We start from the raw sequence: 24,189 nt of genomic DNA on the forward strand, positions 1-24,189 counted from the left end.
GCGTCCTGAGCTCATACAGGGGCGACTTGCCTCGTCCCGTGTGGAAAGTGGGCCCTTATTACGGATTAGTTGCACGCAGGCCTTGTGTGGGTACCAGTGACACCTCTTATTAACCCCCTCGAATATATTCAAGCATATTTGTCTATCCGGAGTGCAGCTACGCATGAAAACATCACTCCCTCTGGCTGGCTCACGGTCTCACCGTCAGGATTGTAATGTCTGTTTTTTGGTAACTAGTCCTGAAACTTATGTTTCTGAGTTTGGGGGGGACCAATCCATCCATCCATTTAAGGTGTCAGCGTGTAGAGTTGATATTTGCTCTGGCAGCGCTGATGGGATGGTGCTTTCTTTGGTAAATAACTATAGTTATTTCTCAAGTCCGGGTGTGCAGTTTAAAGAAGAAACTTTAATTTGACCATAAAACGATCGGGGTTTGCATTTGAAAAAAAAAAAAAAAGTGAGGTGGGAACGCATGTTGGAGACCAGGTTCCTTCCCCAAACTGTATTGATGCAGCTGAGTTAATCGCGTCACCTGCCCTGGCTGAGCTGGCACGGGTGTGCTGTTTGAGTGCAAGTGGCACACGCGGCTTTTTTTGCATGCCCTGTAGTGCTCACGGTTTCTGCCCTCTCCTTTTAACACTGGTGGGAAGAGGAGACCCTTCTCCAGTAAACCCTGTGGAGCTGTAGGACGGTGGTGGTCCTACTGTCTTCAAGCAGGGACTGGTGGAAGGAGGTCGGTTTCCTTCTTGAAGTTGTCATTAGCTCTTGGTCATGAATACGCTTGCCTTGTTTAGGACTGTGAAATCCTAGGGAACATAAACTTTCATTTCTGCCCTTTTATAGTTTTTTCTCCAATGCCTGACAAAGGGCGTTTGTGCCCAAAAGCTTGCAGTTAAAGACGCTTTTATTTTTGTTGCAAAATTCTTGTTGGTCGAATAAAAGGTATCATCTCTACTACAAGTCCTGATTGACGTTTTCTCTGGATCACTACGGCTACCACCTGGATACCTTGCCATATTTAGCGTGTTGTATACAGACAAATATAGAAAAGATGTACATTGCTTTTTTTTTTTTCTTGTCTTTGGCATGGATGTATATTAGGGTATATAAATATTAAATGGGCGGTGTATGATTGCTTTAGGTCAGATTGGTTTTAGCGTCTAATATGTTGAATGCATTTTAGAAGTTATTCTTAAATACTGCTTCTGAAGGGAACTTGCTTGGTCAACAAAATGCTCCCAGGACTGATCAAGAACAGAAAGGAAATCTAACCTTCTGGTAGCTCTTGGGGAGGATCGTTATTTTTGAGCCAGTATAACTCCTGCTCATCTCTAGCTCTTCAATCTAAAGTAGCATTTGGGGAATGTCAGGTCCACGCAGTGAAGTGCTTTGCCCTGCACATCCCTGTTGCGATACTAATTTTATGGATGATGTGCTTCCATACGGGCTCCTGGGTAACTCTGCTGGCGAGTGACCCAGAGGTGGAGAGTAAAGGCCAAATTTTCTTGCAAAACGCTTCTTCCACCCAGCATACTGAGTTCTAATGGAGACCTGCTTGGTATTTGTGGGCTGCCTCAAAGCTACTGTGTAAATAGGGCAGCGAGCTATTTCATGGCCCAGCTCCATTACTGGTTCAGGCTCACTGGCATGTGGTCCATCAGTGAACCTTAGCACACCTGTAGTTTCTGTTACATCCCTCTTGGTTAGAGCTTCATCCCTCTGTATGCTGTGTGCCTGAGGTCTCTTAAGTCCCAGCAGCATCTTTGTTCTATTTCTGGTTTGTCATTGGTTCAACCTCATCACAGATTATCCATTTAGGGAAACCAAATCTTGCCTAGCTGAGTTCCTGGGTTGCAAACTCCCTTTCTAATTGATTGGAAATCTATTAAAAATGGATCTTTGTTCAAGACCGGGCTGTTCATATGCTACCTATCAAAATGCTTTTAATATGACTCTCTAGTAGCTAGCATTACATTTTGTATTCTTTTGGGTTGGTCCCCTGGATGGAAAGCAAAAGTGCTTTTTGGTGCTGCGTGTTGTAGAGCTAATGTTTTGCACATTCTGTAAAAACAGTATTTTAACATTTAGTTAATGATATAGAACCACAGGGAGTGTTCAGGACAGATCCTGAGGCTAGCAAGAGGGTAATTGGAGGAGTACCATAAACATTCACAATTCTGGTACTAAGGGGCTGGCAGGAACTAGAAATATTGTAAACATTGCTTTTTGCTTCTTGGGGAAGAAATATCCTTCTTTGTTCCTGAGTTATTCCTGCTTAGACTTGGTTCGTGATATAGCCATGGTCTGTCATAACCAGAAGAAGAATTCCTCTAGCATTAGCAGGATCCTTGAGAGTAGGAGAGCATTTGGCAGTCTTCAGCTCCTGCATGAAACAGTGAGCGGTACACCTCATACAGCTGGGAACTATGAATTGTTCTCCTGAATAGGAGTGCTCACTTCTGGAGGTAATTCATTCATGCCTGGTTGTGGGCTGTGCCTTGTTTGATTGCCTTTGAGTTCTGTGTCCTGGAGGGGCGGTTTCCAGAAGCGTTGCAAGCAGTAGATGTTTTCTGTATGTCTTACAACATGCACGTTCCATTTCACACTTGGCTTTTGAATGGTCCGTGTCCCACATCAGATGCCCTTTCCTTCTGCGTGAAGAAGGGTGACAGTTTCTGCAGACAGCACCAAAGGTGTACACCCCTTTAGATCTTATTAGTGTGGACGAATGTTACAGAGCTGTGCTGGCTGAGAATTAAAATAGTTTACTTTCTTTTAATCTAGCTTGTTATTTTACTGGATTTTTTTTCTTTAGACTCCAGTGGAGTTTTCATTGTATTTAATTGTAGTTTCACCATTCCCAACTTCTAGTCCCCTGCCAAGCTGACAGTACCACACTTGGTATATTTTCTTTTCCAAATGTGTTCTGTCACACAGTGGATGTGATTTGGTTTTGCTTTTCAGTGAGAAGCGTAGGCAGACTTTTAACTGCAGTATGACAGTAAAGCTGTGTCATTCAGGTTGGGCTTTTTCTTTCTTGACAGAGGCTGGGAGGTAGTGGTAACAATAGAGGTGGTGACCTGTGCCACTTTCTTGCAGACAGTTCTGTTCATACAGCTCCTCATATTGAAGGGAGAGCACAGCCATTGCTCCCAACAGGATGCTGCAGTGACTCAATTCTAGATGTTGCTGACAGAAAAGAGGGTCATTTGTTTTCTCTACTCATTGCTTGTACTAGATCAGTTGAAAGACAGGATCACGTTGCCAACTTGTATATAGAACTGCGACTACTGGCATCTGGATTTCATGTCACTGTGATCGTTACGTTGGGGAATTTTGTGTATGATTACTAAACCAGTGTCCCAGAAAGAATAGCCATTGCTGCTGCTTTTGGGTAGCTCAGGACATGTATTGCATTTTACATGGGAATTGTTATACTGGATCAGACCAGTGGTCTGTCTAGTTCGGGATTCTGTCACTAACGGTGGGTAGTATCAGCTGCTTCCAAGGGAGGGGCAAGAAATCCTACAGAGTAGATGGTTATGGGTAATAGGAAGAAGTCCCCTTCATTGCATAAGTCCTAGTAAGTAGAGGTTAGCTTCACCCCTGAAATAAAGGCTTACATCCCTTTTGTAACTGTATCTGTACATGTTTCCTATTACTGCGCATACCTAGTTATCTCTCTAAAATGCTCACTCCTTTTTATTTTTATTTTTTTTAAATCCAGCTAAGCTGTTGGCTTCAATGATGCATTGAAACAGTGAGTTCCACAGGTTAACTCAGCATTGTGTTGGAGAAAGCAGTTTGTTGACTTTCACTTGAACTGACTCTCCCTCCACCCTGTTTCATAATACAAGAAAAAAAGAAGCTCTTTCTTAAGACCCTTTTTTTGTTTGCTTGTTATTGTATGCCCTTTTCCATATCTCCTCTGATTCACTTTCTAAGGTAGTCTCAGCCTTTTCAGTGTTTCTATGCATACTTTTTTCTTGTATCTAATTGTTCCTGTTCCCTTTCTCTGAACCCTCTGCCTTACTTCACTATCCTGTTTGAGATGGCCAGTATAAATGAATACGGTATGCTTCCCACTTTGCACAATAGCACTTTGATTAGTTAGGGACCTTTTGAGGAAGCAAGGCAAGACGTTTGCAGCTGTTTGAAATGTGAACGGAACATCCATGTTGTCTGCCCCTGGGGCGGCCCACATTTGGTAGCAGGTATCCTTACGGAGGTGGTAAATACTGGGAGGTCCATACTTGTATTTTAATCCCAGTTAAGGAAGCAGCTCTGTGAATGTGAACAGAAATTGTATGCTAAGTCCCAGGTTTTTTCTCTCTTCAGGTGCTGGAAAATTACTCTGATGCTCCTATGACCCCGAAACAGATTCTGCAGGTCATAGAGGCTGAGGGACTAAAGGAAATGAGGTTAGTATTGATCTTCTTGTCTAAAACAAAGTGTGTGGTATGGGGGAGGGTGGATAGAAGGGGCTGGATTTCTTAGTGCAGCTCTTCCTCCTTTCTCTAACCTGTCTTTTTTTTCCTTTTCTCTCCCTCTGTAGTCTGATTGTCTAGGGTGAGAATGTATTAGGTCATTTTCTTTGACAGTTTTGGAGGATTTTCAAGTTCATTGGAACAAAAGCACTGACCCTCTGTGCCTTTTAGTGGAGTTGCGGGGATTTTGTAGAATACAGTAAATGCCGACTGCAGATCTGTCTCTCACATCAATACTTGTCCTTTGCATGTTCCTTTTATAAATAAATAACTAGCTACTAATACTGGGTCCGTGCTTTTACAATGAGTCAAAAAACTTTGTCTCCATAAAGCTTCCACTTCAGAGGATGTACCACGCCTTTTCCGGGGTCAAGGAAAGCACCTCCCTTACATAAGCAACATATTGAGCTCCCTTCATTTTCCAGCACTTGGTATATTAGTACTGCTGTACTTTTTGTGGCCCCTGTAGACTGGGAGTACAGAAAAGAGGTGCACCTTATTGCATCTTTGACCTGGAGAAAAACCTGAACCTGACCCAAAAAAATCATAGGGATGGAAGACCAAGTGTCATCTGGGATTAGTCTCCTGGAATTCTTGGTTTTGTTATAAAGCAGAATGGAGATGCACAATATTTGGCAGGCCAGAGGAAGGAGATGTTTGCTACCTCTGATGCTGCAAACTCCTTTACTTGTACAATAAGTTGGCAGTCACCAGGATTGATTACTGATAGTAGCTCAGCCTGTCTTTGGATGTTGAGTATTGATTGACTTGCGTGGGATATGAATACTCTGTGCTCTTCTAATTGTATCTTTTCCCTCCCTCCTCGGTTCCACGAACTGTTTTCCACCATGTTGTGTGCATCACTGTTGAACCTCTGCGTAACTATAGAAGGTAAATGAATTCCTTTGGGACTTGGTCATTCAAAATTTTTACTTGTTTCTGCTTCTCTTTCCTTCTGAAATTAGGAACCCAGTCGTGATGGTCTGAGTAGCGAACAAGGTTGTAATTCAAACAGAGGTGTAATATGTAGGAGTTACTGTTGTTTGAAAAGGGACTGTGTCAGCTTGCAGTGCGGTGCCTTCTTGGTAGCAGAGCCGTTGAAGCACCCACTCGTTTAGGTTTCTTATAGATTTCATAGACATTAGGGCTGGAAGGGACCTCAGAAGATCATCGAGTCCAGCCCCAAAAGAGGAAGTGGTTGGTTGGACTGGACATGGGCAACAATGTCAGAGCAGAATGTGGAATAAAAATGGGCTAAGATTGAAAAGCTTCGTGGTTTTGCCCTGTTTGGATTAGTTATTCACCTCGTTCCTTCCTTTGTTCAGCCCTCTTCCCTATGTGGGGTCTGTCAGCATTAAATTGTCCCTTGTGAATGGCAGTCGCAGGCTGTCTTCTCTTAGTGCAGATTTTTCTTGCTTGTTTGCTTTGGGCACCTTTTTCATGACAGGCAGGTAAAAGCAGGCTTTGCCAAGTGTCAGCATTTAAACCTTGGGTTAAATTAATTTGTTTAGCAACTGGTGATTTTTCTCCAAGGGATTTCTGCTTCCATTTGTCCCATCATTGGTTTTATGCTACAAAGAGCAACTGCTTTCTCTCTTTATCATGTAAGTGAAAGGACAGGTATTTGCTGCAGATTCAATGATTAAAATATGGAGTGACCACTACAAGCAGAGATCTTGTCTAGCTAATTGTCAGGGTTTGGGGGACTTCCCAGAGAAATCCTAAATCTTGAAAGAAATAGCACAGTGACTCAAAGGACCCTCTTCCAGATGAGTCAGTCCTGATTCTAACAGACGCTTGGCTGTATTCTTCAAGAAGTGCAACATTGGTTGTTAGTGGCTTATGCTTGAGCTGGGGCTTTTGGGGCCAGCCTCATAGCTAAATTTTAGAACCTGCAAATGTTTTGAGTTCTCTCATTCTCAGCTGCAGCTTCAGCTGGGGAAGTTACACTTTTTCCCCTCTTTGAATTTTTGTTCTGTTGCCTGGTAACTTATTTACCACATTCGTTTTGGTGCCACGGGAGAAATTGTGTAATAGAGAAGGAATCGGAACTTCTTCGTGGTATAGAAAAGCAACCCATGGTAACTTTGCTTGCTTTCCAGGCTAACAAAAAAATGCCTGAAAACAAACATAGTCAAAATGAAACCAGAAGCCGACTAAGGCTGGTTTTCAGTTTGACAAGCTGAGATAAAATTGTTTGACATTTTGGACTGAAACGTTTGGTCTGATACCAGTTTCAGTTTCACTTTGAATAACGGTGAATTCTGCATTACTGTTAACGTCTCCTCTAAGTACCATGTACCCATATGACTGTGGAAAACATGACATGGTGATGTGTGGCAGAAACGTGTCATCAGCAGTGGCGTAGGGCAATTGCTTTACTTAGAAGTGACAAACAACCCCTGAGTCCTGTAGGCCACCTAGAATAATGGCATTAAAGCCCTCTCAGCTACACCACCTGGGCATGTATTCTTCTGGTGAGACGTATAGTACAGGAGACTATTTTGGAAGTGTTTGGAAACATGTTGTACCTCTGCTTACAAAACCAGGGTTCCTTAGCAACATTGAGCCAGTTCAGAAGAACTGTAGAAAGAAGCAGCATCTTGTGTTAAAAACCTCTTAATATGACCTAGGGTGACTTGAACATTGACATAACAAGCCGTTTCCCGTGTTCGCTGTGATATGCCAAGACTATGCAGTTAAGAAAGCAAAACAGTAATTGGTTTTGACTGGCTAAAATACATTCCCATAAAGTTTATAACCATCCTCTCTACCTGCTGCTGCTGGTTTAAAGGGGAATAAACCAGTGGATGGCAAAGTGCATTCTCTAAACTGGGGTTTAAATCATTAATCCTCCTTCTCTCTGTTTGCAGTGGTACTTCCCCCCTGGCCTGCCTCAATGCCATGTTACATTCCAATTCAAGGGGGGGTGATGGACTCTTTTATAAGCTGCCTGGACGTATCAGCCTTTTCACACTCAAGGTAAACTGTGCACTCCTCTCTTCCTATCTGGGGACCAGTCACATATCTAACTTGAAGCAGTTGATGTTATAAAGTATATCAGCTTGACATATCAGACAGTAACTTCTTGTGAAATAGTCTCTGGGATTGGGAATTTTTGTTTGCATAAGAGACGCTCTTGATAAATTGCAATTTTTTTAACTCTTAAATTACACAAGCAAGGCAAACTTTTCTTTTACCACTACTCAGAATGCCAGTCTTTTAGTTAATGCAGTTATGGGATGATAGCGCCTTGTCAACATGGTTAGACCTCTGATTCCCTTCCAGTTGTTATTTGCAATCGGACTGTACCTTTTTTCAACATCTGTCTGAAAGTATCTAACATACAATTACTTGAAGAAGTTAGTATGCATTTTCTCATTTGTTTACCATTACATAGTTTCCCTGCCACAGTATTTACAGTTGTGATCCTTCTTTTCCCTGAAGCGCCTAACAGTTCTACCTGAAATCACTTACCAGTCAGTTTGAGCTGACACGCCCTTTCATTTTAAATGTAGAGGACATGCCTAAGTTCCTCCATTTTTAGTACTGTATTCTCTACTGTTAAGGACAGGCGAATAAATGACTGACATCTCAGATGTTCTTCTCTCCCCCATCTTTTCTCTCTTCCTTCAAAGATGCATTATGCTAATTGCCATTTTATGTCTGAGAATAGATCGAGTTCCAAAGTGTTTTTATTTGTCACACGTGTAATCAATTCAAATGAATGCTTCAAGCGTGGCAGCTCAGTGGCTGCCTGCTCTGACACTGCTGGCTCTTTATCTCTAGAAATGAAAAAAAAAATCAGTGGCTAAATACTGTCATGCAGCTTTCCAGTCTAAGGATGAATCACTTTTTTTTTTCCTGAATGTTAGAAGGAATAACAAAAGTTACACATGGACAGATCCAAACAAACAGTTGTTTGTTTTACATATTTCAGGTGTACTTGAATTACTCTGCTGAAAAGTATTCATGTAGCATGCTGGTGGTTCAGTTCTTGTATCTGAAAAGTCTGTATGGGGTTAACTTAATTAAAAACTGCGGTGCTGGCTTCTCCACTAGCAGCCCAAATCTATTTTAAAAATCCTTCTCTTTATAAAGGGGAATAAAAGGCAAAGGAGGGAAAAAATGAGAACTGTTAAGTCTTCATTGCTGCCTTTTGTGTTGGCAATGGGACACACAATAAGAATGAAACCAGGGTGTTTGCTACCAAGATGGCAGTGGGCCACAGTTAGAAGGAAGGACACTAATGACACCAGATACTCAAATTGTCTGCTAGCCAGATAGGGAAGAGCAGCTATTCCTTCCCCTTTATTATTCTATGCTCCCACCAGACACACTTGCATGTATGTGCACGTACACATGCACACACACACACATGTTCTACTTCAAGTCTCCCTTCTCATCAGTGCAGAGGCAGAAAAGGATCTTGGAGTCCTCATTGATGCCAAGATGAACATGAGCCGGCAGTGTGGGGATGCGGTCAAGAAGGCCGACCGCACCTTGTCATGCATCCACAGATGCATCTCAAGCAGGTCCAAGGAGGTGATCCTCCCCCTCTATGTGGTACTGGTCAGGCCGCAGCTGGAGTACTGCGTCCAGGTCTGGGTGCCACACTTCAAGAAGGATGTGGACAACATGGAGAGGGTCCAAAGGAGGGCCACTCTCATGGTCAGGGAGCAGCAGGGCAGACCCTACGAGGAGAGGCTATGGGATGTGAACCTGTTCAGCCTCCACAAGAGAAGGCTGAGGGGGGATCTAGTGGCCTGTTACATGCTAGTCAGAGGGGACCAGCAGGCACTGGGGGAGTCCCTGTTCCCCCAAGCATGACCAGGAATAGTGGTCACAAGTTGGCAGAGGGTAAATTCAGATTAGACATCAGGAGGCGCTACTTCGCTGTCAGGGCAGCTAGGATCTGGAACCAACTTCCAAGAGAGACGATGCTGGATCCTACCCTGGGGGTCTGTAAGGCAAGGCTAGACAATCACCTTGCTGGGGTTGTTTGACCTCAGTACTCTTTCCTGCCATGGCAGGGGTTCGGACTTCGTGATCTGCTCAGGTTCCTTCGACCCTACTGACTATGAAACTATGTATTTAGCACTGGGAGACATGTACTAGAATTTATTAAATACCAGATACAAAAAGCTAGTTCAGTGGATGGGCTTCCTTCATAGCAGGTCAAACATGCTTTCATTCAGCCTGGAATTGAATCTCCAGCATATTTGCAGGCACAGTTTGTGCCTTTGGCCTGTTAAAAATTGCAAGAGGACATGTGGGGTTGTCTACAGCAGTGGTGACCAGCCTTTTTTTTGGCAGGTGTGCCACAAGTGAAGCCCCTCTCTTCCTGAGTGCCACTCTGACCCTCTCCCCTCCCTCAAGAGACATACCCTGAGACAGCAAGAGGGCTCAAGCCTCTGGCCACAAGCGAAGTGGAGCAGCAGCAGGATACTACTGTGAAGCGAGGTGTCAATGCCAAGAGCAAGGTTAACCCTTCCCTGGCCCTGCAAACACTGCAATTTTATATGGCAAGCAAGGATCCCAAACCCTTAGTCAGCAACTGCAGGGCCAAAAAAGTCTTAACCTTGCTCTTGTTGTGCATGGAGTCTATGGTGAGGGAGTCTCAGGGTCTGGGGGCTCCATGTCCCTTATCAGCTGCACTAGATGTATTATTTTATGGCCACAGCCATAACAGGTGTCTTTACCCTGTGGTGGCCTCAGTTGAGGCACCTAAAGATAACTTAGGTGCACAGCGACAGCTTCAAGGCCCACACTTTTTGTGGGACAGGACAAGGAGAGCCCGGGGATAGAGCATATGGAGGACCTCCTGTGGTGGCACCTTCAGACCTCATGATACTGATGGGGGTGGGAGGGATTTATACCTTTTGGGCACCTGCATGCCAGAGGCTGCCTGCAGGGTGTCACTGGGGTGCCCTAGAACAGCCTACTCCCCGTTAGCTAGGCATCCCTTTCAGTGGAGATAAGGTCTGGGGCAATGAGTTTGCCCCAGTCACCTTCCCAGGGTCTTGGGGTCCAGGTGATTCCATGGAGTAATGGGATGAAGTGTCCCAGAGGGCTGGCTCTGGGCAGTGCCACCCCAGAGTATTCTGGTCTCACGAATCTTTGTGGGGCAGTGACCTTAGAGCCCTGGGTCTGCATGTAACTCCAGGGGCACCTGGGACAGAGGGCTCAGTGTGAGGCTGTATGAAGGGTGCCCTGCTATGCTTTTGGGGGCACCCAGCACAGAGGGTTAGGTGAAGAACAGTGACGGGGCCAGTCTTGCTTGGAGGTTGCTTCATGTATGCAGGTCCTGGCCTTGGGTTGTTAGGCTGTGCTGGGCCACGGTGGAGGCACAGCTAACAAGTTTTGCGCCCTGGGTAAAACACCACTGTGCCCTGTGGTTGGGGAATGCCAAACAGGGAGGGAAGGAGGGTGGTCAGTCTTACCTTCCTTGGTAAAACGAAGGCATTGTCATGCATGCAGCCCTTCTGGTAGACCCAGTTGTCATGGATGGGCTGAACGGGTCAGTGGGGGCAGCATGGTCTGCACCATGTCCTTACTACTCCTGGCAAGGGACCTGCTCCCATACATGTGCACCAGACCTGGAAAATGTAGCATGAAAGGTGACTTCAGTGACCTTTCTATGTTTGGCCAGGGGGCATGCTCAGGCATAGAACCATAGAGAAGTAGGCTTGGAAGGACCTCTACAGGCTATCTAGTCTAACCTCCTTCCTGAGGTAGGATCATCCCTGTTCTCACTAGCAGCCAGCGCATAGCATAGGCATGCTCATATTTATCCAGTTGAGTTATTCAAGCTAGTTCTTGCCTAGAGATTTTTCTGTGTTTTTAATTGTGTCCATTAATCAGCAGAGGTGGCAGGAGCGTGTGCATGTTCATCCTAATGAGCAAATGTTGTACAACTTGGTTCCATTTTATTCAAGAGTCTCTGTCTAAGCAGTGATAACTGTAGCTATTAGAGTGGATGTTTCTGTTGGTCTCAGCTTGGGTTCTGCTTGGCCCCTCTAGAAGGATGCCTTGCAGTGGTCTCGGAACCTGTCTGTGCAAGAGGGAGAGGAGCTGGAGGACGCAGCGGATGCAGAAAGCTGCGAGTCCAATGAAGCCAGCACTGTGAGTGGTGATAATGATGGTAAGTGTTTAACAATGTTAACGTTATGCTGCAAGTGTCAACTTCAAAGGCTAATCACATACTCTCTTCTTTCAGTGTCTCTTGATGAAACCTCCTCCAATGCCTCCTGCTCTGCTGAATCTCAGAGCAAGGGTCTCTCCACTGCCAGGGAGAGCTACAGAGCAGCCTCGCAGGTAGGGTGTATAGGGGGGACACGCATGCCACTTCAACTCCAGGTTTGGAGCTTGGAAAGTGTTGGGTGGGCAGAGCTCATGGCTGCCTCAAGCACAGTGTACAGCTTGTGTAGATGCATCTTTTTTTTTGTTCTGGTAGCTTTTGGGGTACTGTGTGGAGATTGGGTGTAGGTCTGAGAAGAACTGGATGTGTATTAATGCCCCCTCCTCAACAGGTGACAGTTCAGGGAGTGAGTGTGCATGGGGAATCTGCAGCCTAGAAAAAAGATTGTACCACTTTTAATACTAAGCTAGTTGGGTACAAAGAGGCTGCAGTCTTGCTGCTATCAGTAACCTGAGTAAATGCCTAACACTCAGCTCATAGGCTGGAAGCTTGTTTGTGGCCAGGTGGTGGTTCGTGAATGAATTCAACTAGGAAAAGGTGCAGTTTCTAAGATAATCTGTGTGCACCCTACACAGCTTGTCCTGTCTTTCTCTGGAACACAGACAGGCAAGCAAAAGAAAAAGACTGGTGTGATGTTGCCCCGAGTTGTCCTGACTCCACTGAAAGTAAATGGAGCACACATGGAGTCTGCCTCAGGTGAGTGCTTGATCCATCTGGACTGTTTTTAGCATGGCGTAGCTCTTTGTCTGCTGGTCCTTACAGCTAGCTCTCCATATAAATTCTTCCAGAACCAGCATGGGGCAAAGATGTCTTTTAATATTTGCTAAGCTTGCAGATAATTCTAATGAATTTGCACACTGCTGCCTTACGGGTTAAAATATGTACTTAATATTTGAGCAGCCAGTTGTGCCTAGCTAGCAGTGGATTTGTTGTAAGCAGATTGCTATCGTATGCCAGAATCACTCCCCAGGTGGGGCTGCTTCGTGCATCTCTGACAGATGGTTTTGCCATTAGGGTTTACAGGAAGGCATGTGGATGGAGAGAGCAGCAGCACTTCCAGCAGTAGCAGCAGCTCCTTGGCTTTGTGCGGTGCCACCGTGCGGAGTCGAACAGAAATTAACAGGGACCCTCCCCAGCTCCTGAGAGGTATTCGGAAGCCAACGGCTGGTAGGTGCTTCAGTATATAGTCCAGGATACAGTCCTGGGGGTGGAAAAAAAGCCAAATCAAGTTCAGCCATGTCCAAGTCAGTCCATTTTGAAGGGAGAACTTCTGGACTTTTATTCTAAACATCTTTGCCAAGCCAGAAGGTCCTCAACATCACATAATTCTTTCCCCACCGTCAACAAGGCAAGGACTTTCTAGATGCTGTTAACTCTGCAATGCAACGTTAAGGGCCATTTGTTTGCGCACTGGCGTAATTGCAAGGAAATGCTTAACATACCTTTCTGAAAAACCTGTTAAGAAAAGTCTTGAGCAAAGGATAAAGCCTTTATCAGCCATACTGTGGATATGCCATCATGCTGCACGCTTTAATCCATGTGAAAATTTCTTAAGGCACGTCTGAGTCAATGACATGTGATGCCTCCCAAAATAGTGCAGATTCCTCATGCCTATAAATGATCTCACCAGGTGAGCTAAAGAGCTGTCCCCTTGGAAACCCACTAGCCCCACCCCTTGAATTCCTCACAGACGTACAGTAATGGAGAAGCATTGCTTTTCTTGTGCCACGGGTCTCTCGGGGTGTGGCTGGTGGGGTCACTGGTCTCTCGTATCAAAGTGGCCTGACTTTAGGACATCTACAGATGATGGTTCCGAAACACAAGAGAGGTATTCTTAATGTTTGCAATGATTCAGGGCTAAGCTTACTCCTGCTTCCTGGTGGAAAGTTCTTTGCAAAGCGCCCGATTCATGGTTGTTTTGGAAAAAGGTTCTTGAGAAGCCCACTGGTCTCAAAATACTAGCCCTCTCTTCTGTATTAAGCAGTTCATCTGTTTATGTAATAAATATTTCAAAATGCTAAGTATTTTAAGGAATCCTTTCCTTGTGTCAGAGTGCCACATCCTTTTTCTCCTGCAGAGAAGCAGGTTACAGCAGCATTTGGCTATGTGGGTTGGGTACCGATGTTTATAAAATGTTTTCTATAAATAGATTTTTAAAATTTGTCTGTGGTTGCCTGAAAACTACAGGGCAAATGAAGCGAAACAGGGGTGAGGATATCGACTTTGAGACACCTGGGTCTATTCTTGTCAACACCAACCTCCGTGCTTTGATAAACTCCCGAACCTTCAATGTGCTGCCGGCACACTTCCAGCAGCAGCTTCTCTGCCTCCTGCCAGAGGTTGACAGACAGGTACAGGCGCATGACTGTTGCTGCATGTAGTGGTGCTCCTTACTGTATTGTTTCTGTTCTCGAAGAGCTACAATGTGTCTTCTGGCTGCTTACACTCTGTTTTCTTTAGGTTGGGGCAGATGGGCTGATGCGTCTCAGTGGCAGTGCCCTAAACAACGAGTTCTTTACGCATGCTGCTCAGAGTTGGAGGGAGCGCCTGGCTGATGGTGGGTAGATTTGCTCTCTCAATGATGAGAGGCATATCCTGCAGGCATCCTCCCCACTTCTCCTACCTATTCAGTTGGAGCTTGGTTCTCTACCAGCTTTAGAATCTGGTTGCCTACATTGCACCTTCCCCCACCACACCTCCTTTTTTAAAAGGATTTAAGCACCTAAGAAGAGGATAACTTAGGGGTGTTTAGAGCAAAATGCTGCAGAAATATAAAATGCTACTAGACTTGTAACTCTCCTCTAATGCTGCCCCTACTGGGTGGAATGTAGTTTTCACACCTGTTCAAGGGGTTGTGATGGTGTTGCCCTCTCATGGCTGCAGTGCGTGAAGGATACAGACTCAAAGGTACCGTGACCCCAGGTTGCCACAGGATAAGGTTTCAGGAACTGTGTCCTTGTGTAGCCATTGGGAAAGGATGTGTAGTGCCACAAAATCTCTGGGCCTGCTTCCCACTCTGGTTGCAGATCCTGGCTCTGCTCTGCACATCTATTTTGTGCTGATCACTGTAGTATCTGAGTGCTTAATCTTTTCTCCCCACCCCCCCACCTCTCTGTCTCTCAGAATTACTGTAAATACAAATCCCTCTGCACAAAAGGAAGTTGCTGTAATGCCCCAACCCAGTCACCTACTTACTCTATAGACAAACTGGCCCTCTTCAGCTAGCTCCTCTGGGTTCTGTAAGATGGACTTATAATTTTGTGGTAACTTCTGGTAAACTTGAAACTGGAAATTCCTGTTGAAGTAAATAGAAACATGAATAATGCATACGGGTGTCAAAATAAAAAACAGCACAGGCATTTAGCGTTGCTCCTATGAATTGGTGTCCAGATTCACACCCTAATGTGATGAGTGGGAATGTCACACCTCTGAGCTGTTGCTTAAGCCTCTGGGCGGTCTTGGGGGAAGAGAGATTCCATTTTGACCCTTTTTGCATCCAGAGGACTTCAGATAACTGAGGTCTAGGAGCACTTTTTTTTTTTTTTTTAAAGCAAATGTAAGGTTCCATATTTTCACATGGGAAGATTCTGTGACCATTGAATCAAGACAGCTTCCGTTCTTGTTTTTTTTTAATGTTGTCACATGAGGATATTTCATGCAATGTAATTAACCTCTAGGGATGAAGTCCTGGCCCTACTGATGTTATGGGAATTTTGCTGTTATGTGGGGCCAGGATTTCACCCTGGGGGTGAGTGCTTTTGATCTCAGTTGGGTAGATATTTGGGGTAATTAAATCTACGCTTGCTGGTTCCTGTGCAGGGGAATTCACACACGAGATGCAAGTTCGAATACGGCAAGAAATGGAAAAGGAGAAGAGAGTAGAACAGTGGAAAGAAAAGTTCTTTGAGGACTATTATGGGCAGAAGTAAGTAATACCACCTCACCTGCCTCACTCTGACTTGGTCAAGTGGAGGGGGATGTCTTGGAGAAACAGCAACATATGCTCCTTTAGGATTGTTAATTATGGGGTGAATCATTCCAGGATCCTTGGGTCTGCTTCAGGACCCTTAGGTGAAAGTGGCTGATCCCAGCAGAGTTCTAGCACCCATCAACGTTTTTGTCCCCTGGACTAGTGCTGTTGCAGATTTAGTTTTATGCCACAACTCTTGACTCTCATAATGACCATGTAAGAGGTCTTTGTCTGTTGGTTTTACCTAGGGCTTGATGAGTGTCTACTTTGCGTTTCATAAAGAGCCAAATACAGCTCTGTTAGTGCATGCTGTGATTGATAAACTACAGTTCTCCAGTGAGGTGGAATCTGACCTAATGAAGTTTGTTCTGGCCTTTTAACCAGTTCTCCTCTTTGCAGGTTGGGTTTGACTCGAGAAGAATCTCAGCAGCAGAATTCGGTGCAAGATGCTGAGAACAGGACTGGATTGTCTGTCCAGGGAGAAGCCTCAAGGCCACTGCGTGGTCCTTCTACACGGCAGCGAGATGGACACTTCAAGAAACGCTCTCGGACAGATCTGCGATGCAGAGCAAGAAGAAGCCTGTATAAAATACGTGAGCCTGAGCAAACTGAGACTACCAAAGAGACGGCATCTGTGGCACCAGATTCCTCCTTCCATAGAGAGATGAAAGCTGACGTGGACTTGAAAGAAGATCTGACGGGTTCTTCCTCGGCATCGTTGAAGCCGGAGAGTTCAGGATTGCTGGTTTCTCCAGAGGCATCCAGACTGCACAGCAAACTGGAAGATCTGTCACTGGCAGCTGCATCTGTAAACAGAATTCCCAGTTTGCCACAGGAGAACTCAGCTCGAGAGTCAAAGGACCAGAAGAGGAAATGCTTTGAGGAGACTGCCTCTGCCTCCTTCCCCGAAAAGAAGCCCCGGCTTGACGATCGTCAGTCCTTTCGTAACACAATTGAAAGTGTTCACCCAGAAAAGCCACAGCCTACTAAAGAGGAGCCCAAAGTCCCACCCATCCGGGTAGGAGAGGGAATTATAATTGCTTATTACTGTAGGGATATCTTGCCAGGTAGCATCAAAGTAACACTAAATATATCAAGCGTCATCTTGAGGGGGATGAGAGGGTCGCTCATTGATTGAGCTGGCTAAAATCTAACTACTGCATTCTTTTGGTTTGTTTAGACAGTGGTGCAGAGTGAAAAATCATTCCAAGGTGTCCTGCAAAAGAATACACAATAGCCTTGATTTATTACACAGGTTGCTTGTAGGTCTGTGAGCATAGGAATGCTTTTTCCTGGTGCTCGCTAAAGTAGTGCAGTAAAGACTTTCAAATCCTGTCATCATAACCTCCCTGCCTGTGGGGTGTGAAGGAGAGGATTCTGGCTTCCCTGAAACTCTGGCTGTGCCCTTGGATAGGGGGAGCCCATTCTACTCAGTCCAGAGTGATTGCACCTGATAGAAATCAAAACTGACTCTTCTCTATAAAGTGCAGACTCTGGTGGTGCTTATCCCATCAGTTTAGTATTTGTGTGCAGGACAACAAGGAAGATGTCACCATAAAGTAAATCTTAAAATGTGGCATGGCACAGTCTGAGCAGAGACGAAGGGCAGCTGCAAAATCCCTCTGCAGAAACTTTAGCCAAATGCATTGAATTTCCCTAATGCTCATTTTTGTAAATCAGTTTAGAACACAATGCCTTTTGCCTTCTAAGAACCATCCACTGTTGGATTAAAATACCGTCTGACCCTTTTTTTCCCTGTGGTTTTCTTTCAGATTCAACTTTCACGTATCAAACCACCCTGGGTGGTTAAAGGTCAGCCAGCTTACCAGATATGCCCCAGGATCATCCCCAACACGGAGCCCTCTAGTCGGGGCAGGACAGGTGCCAGAACACTCGCAGACATTAAAGCCCGTGCTTTGCAAGCCCGAGCCCAGCGAGAGGCTGCTACAGCCATTGGAGGCGGGGGTGGGCCAGGAGGAGGGGGGGGTAGCAGCACAGATAAAGGAGGAGGAGACTCCAGTAGCCATACAGAGCACAGGAGATCAAAGAGAACTCATGGAAAGTGTTCGTCAAATCTACAACGAACACAATTATTGCCGCCTCCCCCTCTAGAAGGAGAAGAGGCTAATTCTGAGGTAGCTGTGCAGGTGGCTAACGCACATCCCTCTAGACCTGCAAAACCGGATGCCTGCGCTCCTAACGGTGAGGGAGGCTGTCTTCTCGAATGTGCTGCAGATGCTGTCTCAGGGGGAGCTCAGCTTACTGCTGGTTCAGCTAAACTCCCGCGCAGCAGTCCTGTGACTGGGTCATCCTTTGACACTGCGACTTCTGAGGAGCAGGAAGACAACTCTGAGCCACTCCTCCAGGACATAAGGGCTGAAAGCCTGTGCAATCAGCAGGAATGCATGGTTCCTCATGAGAACAGCTTCTCTTGTTCTCAGGCACAGGGGTCTGTGGTGAGTTTAGTAGGAGAGAGCAGTATTGTTTCAGGGCGTAAAGATGGTAGTGCTCCCGCAGAGTTGAACTGTAATCCTGCTGGCAAGGAAATTTTGCCTGTGCAATCTTTTCTTACTCCAGAACCATCACCAGAAGGTAAAGAACAACAAGAGCCAGACACTGAAGCTAGATTTAATGGCTCTGACCCATCTACAGGAGATGGTGCCACTAAATGTGAGAACTCAAAAATGAATGCAGTTGGAATGGAGAACATGGGCCCAGGGTTAAGCGTTTTCACACACCTACCAGCAGAGAGATTGAATGAAAGTGAAATACAGAACAGAGGAGAGCAGCGCAGGGGGTCTCTGGTGAAACCCTTTTCACATGATGGTCTACCATCCCAGGATGGAATAGATATCTCTGAAGGACTTCCTCAGCTGTGGGAGAAGCCGCCTGGAGCAGACATGAAAAATGCCTGTCAGCAAATGAGGGAGATTCAGGAGCTGAAGACAAATGGAGATGACGAAACCCAAAGCATGCACAGTGAAACCACAGAAACTGCTTCAGATTTTGAAGCTGACCTAACAGATGAGAATGCAGAGATTGAGATATGCTTCAAGAATACCAACCAGGAGGAAGCTACAGGAAAAGACTCCTCCAAGCAGAGCCAGGCTGGGAGATTCAACAGGACTGGATCTGAATCCGCCATGAAAAGTGACAGTCTTTCATATGTGGTGGATTTGCCTTCAGTAACAGTGGTGAGTAACGCGTCTCAGCCTCAGAGGTGGGTGCCACATACACCTCTAACCCAAACACCTGAGATCCAGAAAAAGCTGCCCACTCCCACCAGGCCCGTGTCCTCTGTTGAAGCCAACAACCCTCTGGTTATGCAATTGCTCAAGGGGAATCTTTCTTTGGAGAAAGTTCTCCCAGTATCACATGCCAGCATCCAAATAGAAATTACAGAACCACAGCTGGACAGGTCCTCGGAAAACCATTCCTTGCAAATGGAGAGGAGTAGCAGTAGCTACTTTGACCAAGATTCTTCACAAGATGTGGAAATAAGTACAGGTGCCCTAAGTAGAAGTGGTGATTTCTACTCTCGGAGATCTCTGGGAGGTCCCCAGAAAAAGCAAGGCAACTCTGGGACAGCATTGCCCAGAACAGAAGCTATAGAGACCCCATCTGACATTCCAGAAACGCATCCCAAAGTTGGTCTAAACTTAAACTCTCAAGACCACCTGGGAAGCCTTGTGTGTGGCTCACAGAAGCCTGAAGAGTTGGGCCCCAGAGAAAGAAAAGCCTCCTCTTGTAGCTTGGAAAATCAGAAAGAGTTGCCTCAGGTCCATAGTGTCCCACAGCACAATCCATTAACAAGTGTTGTCACAAACAAAAGTCCGGAAAAGCTAAATCCACCTGCGGCACTTAGATTTTTATCTCCAAATATAACCACTCTCAGTCCAAATCAGAATGGTGGAACCTCTGTCAATAAACATTATGTTGGTGTCCAAGGCAAAAAGCTTTTTGGTTCTGGCTTCCCCTGCAACAGCCCTTCTAGGCTACATCATCCTAGAGCTTTGGAGCACATTCCAGCCCTGGGAACTTTGTCTCCTAGCAAGCAGATGCTACCGAATAAGAGCTGTGCCCCTGGAGAAGGAGTACCAACTGCTAGGGAGGAATGGCCTTCGAAACAACCGGCCAGTACCCTGGGAGGAATAAAAAATGAGAACGTCCTGGCCTGTGGGGACCCAGCCAAGAGTAACATGGAGAACAGGAAGGATGCTGCCCCGAATCCTGCGGAACTGATGGAGCATTTGCAAAGCGTTCCCCTGGTCGTGGACTTGCCGTTTTTCAAGTTACCGAGAGAGCCAGGAAAAGGACTCAATCAGCCTTTGGAGCCTTCTTCCATCCCCTCTCAGCTTAATATCAAACAGGCATTTTATGGGAAGCTTTCTAAGTTTCAGCTTAATTCCACCAGCTTTAATTTCTCGTCCAACGCTCCAGCTTTTCCCAGGGGCCTCGCTGGAAGCATGATGCAGCTTACCCACAAAGCGAACTTTGCTGCAAATCATAATGCGTCTCTCTCTGTGCAGATGTTTGCTGATAGCAGCAGTGTGGAAGAAATATCGCTCAAGTGTTCCTGCAGCCTTAAAGCCATGATTATGTGTAAAGGATGCGGGGCATTTTGTCATGATGACTGTATAGGACCCTCTAAGCTTTGTGTATTGTGCCTTGTGGTGAGATAATAAATTATGGCCATGGGAAAAATTGTATATTTAGTGTGTGTATTTTGATAATGACTGATCCTCAAACCTGTATACAGATATGAGTCTGTTTATAATAGAGACAATATTATACTCTTAAGTTTTGGTGAGAGAGTTGATTTGCCTTCCCACTCAAATCGACGGTGCAGAACCTTTTCTTGCTCACAGTTACACTCCAGTCTGCTTAATGCCATCATGGAAATGTTGATTGTGCTCTGGTACATGTACTGAGGCTAATCCCTGACTGAGAGGCAGCCTGCTCGGCGAATCTACGGACCTCTTAGAGGAGACTGTTATATCCAAAGGAACTGAAGCAGGGTGTGTTTCCATTTTAAGGGCTGAGCTAGGTTAGGCCCTGTTCTGCCTTAGCAGAGCAGAATCCAGTCTTCCACTCTCCCCTTCTGCCATGTCCACTCCCTGTGTGTGGAAAAAGTACTACTGTACAATCAATGTAGATGTGAAGCTTCTCTGCAGATGGTGGTTCTGCATGCTCCTTTGAATGCTACAGCAGAACAAAGTGACCAGGAAAACGCTGCAGGTGGCTAACAAGTCCTGTATGGGTGACCACAAGTTGGACAGAGCCATGTGTAGGGAATGCAGGAAGCCAAACATGCTAGCTGCCAGCCTTGGTGTCTTCTGGACTGAAGGAAGATGCCTGGCTTCCTGAACTGTTGGACCAGTTGATGTGGCTGCTTCTCCTCGCAAATACCGCTACAAACTAGTATAAAAGGTCAAGGGTTCCTGAGAATTCATTTGTGTGGCCAGTAATCTCTCTGTATTAAAGCCCTACAATAAGGATTTTACCATGACAGCATCTGACCACTCGCAAGTGTCTAGCTGTGCATCTGTGTGTGATGGTCATCTAACATTCAAAGCAGTGTTTCCCTTTTTTCTTTTTTATACTTTTAACTTTTCATTCTTGGATGTATAAAGTGGATTATTTGGCTCCTGTAAGTGTATACTCTCTGCATTTGTTTGATCATGTAATTATATGTTGTACACAGTACTGGCCAATTCTGTAAATGGATGTAATGTACAAAGAACATAATGGGGTTTTCTGGGGGTTTCTTTTTCTTTTTTTCTTTTTTTGGATTTCTTTTTGTTCTTTTTTTTTATTTCTTTTTGTTCCTTTTTTTCGGGCTCTTCAGCAGTATTGCATTAAAGTGGTGTTAGTTATTAATCTGCATCTGTAGTCAGAGCCACTGTATTCTGTCTTGCCTGATGTGAGGCTGAACGTGCAAAGGTGTGTGTCTCGATTCCAGCTGCCTCCCTTCTGCCCCAGTGGCGGCGGTGCACAAATGGACTGCAATGCAATCTCCAGGACGACCTGCCATGATTTGCTGAGCTTGGTTGTATCTTGCTTCTCTCTCTCTCTCTCTCCTCTCTTTGGCAGTAACAATTCACTGCTATCGCCATGAACAGTGTTAAAGCTGCAGTGCAAAGAGGTGAAAGCTCTTTTGCATCCATGATTGATGCGAGCAAAAGAAACCTGACCCTCCCTCCTTTGAGCAATTGCCTCTCAGGACTGGGTTGCCCCAAGTGCAAACCTACCATTTTATTTAAACAGCTAGTGAGGATTGTGATGCTTTCTCCCACCCCTTTTCTACCTCCTACCTACCTCTTGACCGTGCGCCTTTTTTAATTGTAGACTTCCCTGTTCTGAGATCCATAGGGAGTGTGAAATCTGTGGGCTGCAGTCAGCTTTGTTGTCTCTGAAATGGTTTACCCTTCACCAATCTGGCAGCTTTATATTGTAAAATGAGAGACAGCCAGGTGCTGGGGTGAATTGAAATGCAGTATTAGAGAAGTCTGAGGGGATGGTATGAAAACCTGCTTACCAAAGATAGGAAGCAGAGCTGGGCAGTCTGGCTCTGTGCCCTTTGGGGCCACTGTAGCGTACAGATTGAAGCTGGTCTGGTCTGCAGAGCTCTCCAGAGGGCCCTGCTCTTGTATGTCCCTTGTGGTATTGGAAAAATAAACACTGTAAAACCTGTATTTGTGGTTTCAATCCTCTTCTTCTGCAACTCTCCTGATGCTGCAGACTCATGGATCTGCCAGGTTCAATGTTGTTTTGCCATAGCCAGGATGAGAGAAACTTTTATTTTTTGACAAGGTCAGTTCGGTTTGCCTTTGGCAGCACTCCCTAGTTCTTCAACCAACCCAAACAAAGGGGGGGCTGTCATTGCTGCATAGAAACGACCCAATGAAGTTCAGACAGTAGCAGATGAGTGAAGACGGTGTCCCTCCTGCAGATCCTTCCTCGGGTGAAGCAGTCTGGAAGATGCAAACCAAGCAGTCTGGAGTATTGGATTCCTTGCTGGAGCAAAGTTCACCACTGTCTCTGCCCTTCCATGATGGCAGGGGTTTCTGACAGTTGCTTTATTGGGGCTAATTCACTGTATGCTGTAGCACATAGGGAGGTCTCTCGTTTATTAGATTAATACTTGGCCTCTGCTATTATATGGCTCTTTCTTTTAATGTCTGATTGTTGGATTAATAAGTATTAATGCTGATTTCAAAGCAATGCAATGGGTTGATGCCAGTTAAAGGACTTCAGAAACTACTAGCAAGCTTAGACTGTCAGTATGCTTCTCTCTGTCTTCTGGGCCGTGAGGCTTGGAAATCTTAGCATGAGCTACTGCAATACTGTCCTCTGCTCGGAAGAGTCAGCTCTGACTAGTGGGACTTCCATAGGGCAGATGAAATTGTCATAAACCGGGTGTGAAGGCTGCTATAGACATAGAAAATTGTGGTTCATCTACATCCAATTCACCTCAAGTTAATTGCCTAGCTTAGCGTGACAGTAGTGCGTTGAATCGTGCCTCTAGGTTCTTGGCCTGTTTGGGAAAAACCCACCTAGAGTAAGAGGAAGGTGGGGGAATAATGGAGCCTTAGTAGCATTGCTGAATATGAGGTGACAATGTGTTTAAAGTATGGGAAAAGGAACATTGTTTTAAAACTTTTATAGTAGTAGTGTGGCAAGAGTTTTAGGTGCATATAAAGATTAGTCAGCTCTGTTGCTAACCTTCAGGAGCGAAAGCTGGCTAGGCACCTTTGGCCTTCAAAGCAGATGCTTTGGCATTTTGTCATTTATGGAAGTCACATCTGTGCTTGAGAAATTAGCCCACAGAACAGCCAATTGGCTGTGCTGACACCAGTTTTAGGAAAAAGATTTATTTATTTATTTTTTTAATGCTATTGTAAGCTTTATTTATTTTCACTCTTGCTGAGGTATGTCAAGACATCTGGGTACAGCCGGATGAGCGTTTATGTTCAGTTAATTAAAATATATTGATCTAATTGTGGAAAACTTTGTAAACAAACCATTTAAATGTTAAATGTAAATTAAAATTGCAAGATTGGGATTCCAGCAGCTCCCATGCCACTGGTGCAGGATGGCAGTAGCTAAGATAGCTGTCTCCAGAGTCAGAAAGCCTGGAACACTTCACAGCTGGATTTAAGGTAAGCCTGAATACTTTTGCTTGAATTTGACACTGATCTAGAATGAATAACGCTTAAATATTTTTCTCTGTGATGTTTTTCTAGTAAGTAATAGGCTCTGTCTTGCAAAACAATGGAGTGTGTCCTGTCTACCTCTTGCATTCAGCTAAGCAGTGCTCCAGAGTGTCATGCAGCAGTCCTGGAATGAGCTGAACAGCTGGGAAGGGGCAGAAAAATCCCTCCCTCCCTGAACCAACAGAACGATTTGCAGCTGTGAAGATCCCAAAACAATTACAGGTGTTTCTGAATGCTTGTTTGCACATACCTGCTTTAGGACCCTGCTAATCCACACATTCCACCATAGGAGCAGTCATCCTCCACTGCTCAGCT

At 45.2% G+C, this 24,189-nt stretch overlaps 1 protein-coding gene across 2 annotated transcripts; it reads left to right on the forward strand.

Annotated features, from left to right (window-relative positions):
• The first annotated feature begins 3,764 nt into the window (after window positions 1-3,764).
• ASXL1 (additional sex combs like 1, transcriptional regulator) lies at window positions 3,765-22,351 on the forward strand. 2 transcript variants are annotated; one of them, XM_019539485.1, is made up of 12 exons: window positions 3,765-4,421; window positions 5,376-5,378; window positions 7,361-7,469; window positions 11,511-11,631; window positions 11,707-11,804; window positions 12,264-12,384; window positions 12,703-12,855; window positions 13,876-14,039; window positions 14,149-14,245; window positions 15,508-15,613; window positions 16,058-16,676; window positions 17,431-22,351. In XM_019539485.1, exons 1-12 carry the CDS (start codon window positions 4,366-4,368, stop codon window positions 20,338-20,340), a joined length of 4,557 nt encoding a protein of 1,518 aa, XP_019395030.1. In that variant the 5' UTR covers window positions 3,765-4,365; the 3' UTR covers window positions 20,341-22,351. The 2 variants fall into 2 exon arrangements, with proteins under 2 accessions (XP_019395030.1, XP_019395031.1); XM_019539486.1 differs by having other exon boundaries at window positions 3,766-4,421; window positions 12,291-12,384.
• The last annotated feature ends 1,838 nt before the right edge of the window (window positions 22,352-24,189 follow it).

The sequence above is a fragment of the Crocodylus porosus genome, unplaced genomic scaffold, assembly GCF_001723895.1.
Source record: "Crocodylus porosus isolate Cpor-Errol unplaced genomic scaffold, CroPor_comp1, whole genome shotgun sequence".
Classification (NCBI taxonomy): Eukaryota; Metazoa; Chordata; order Crocodylia; family Crocodylidae; genus Crocodylus; species Crocodylus porosus.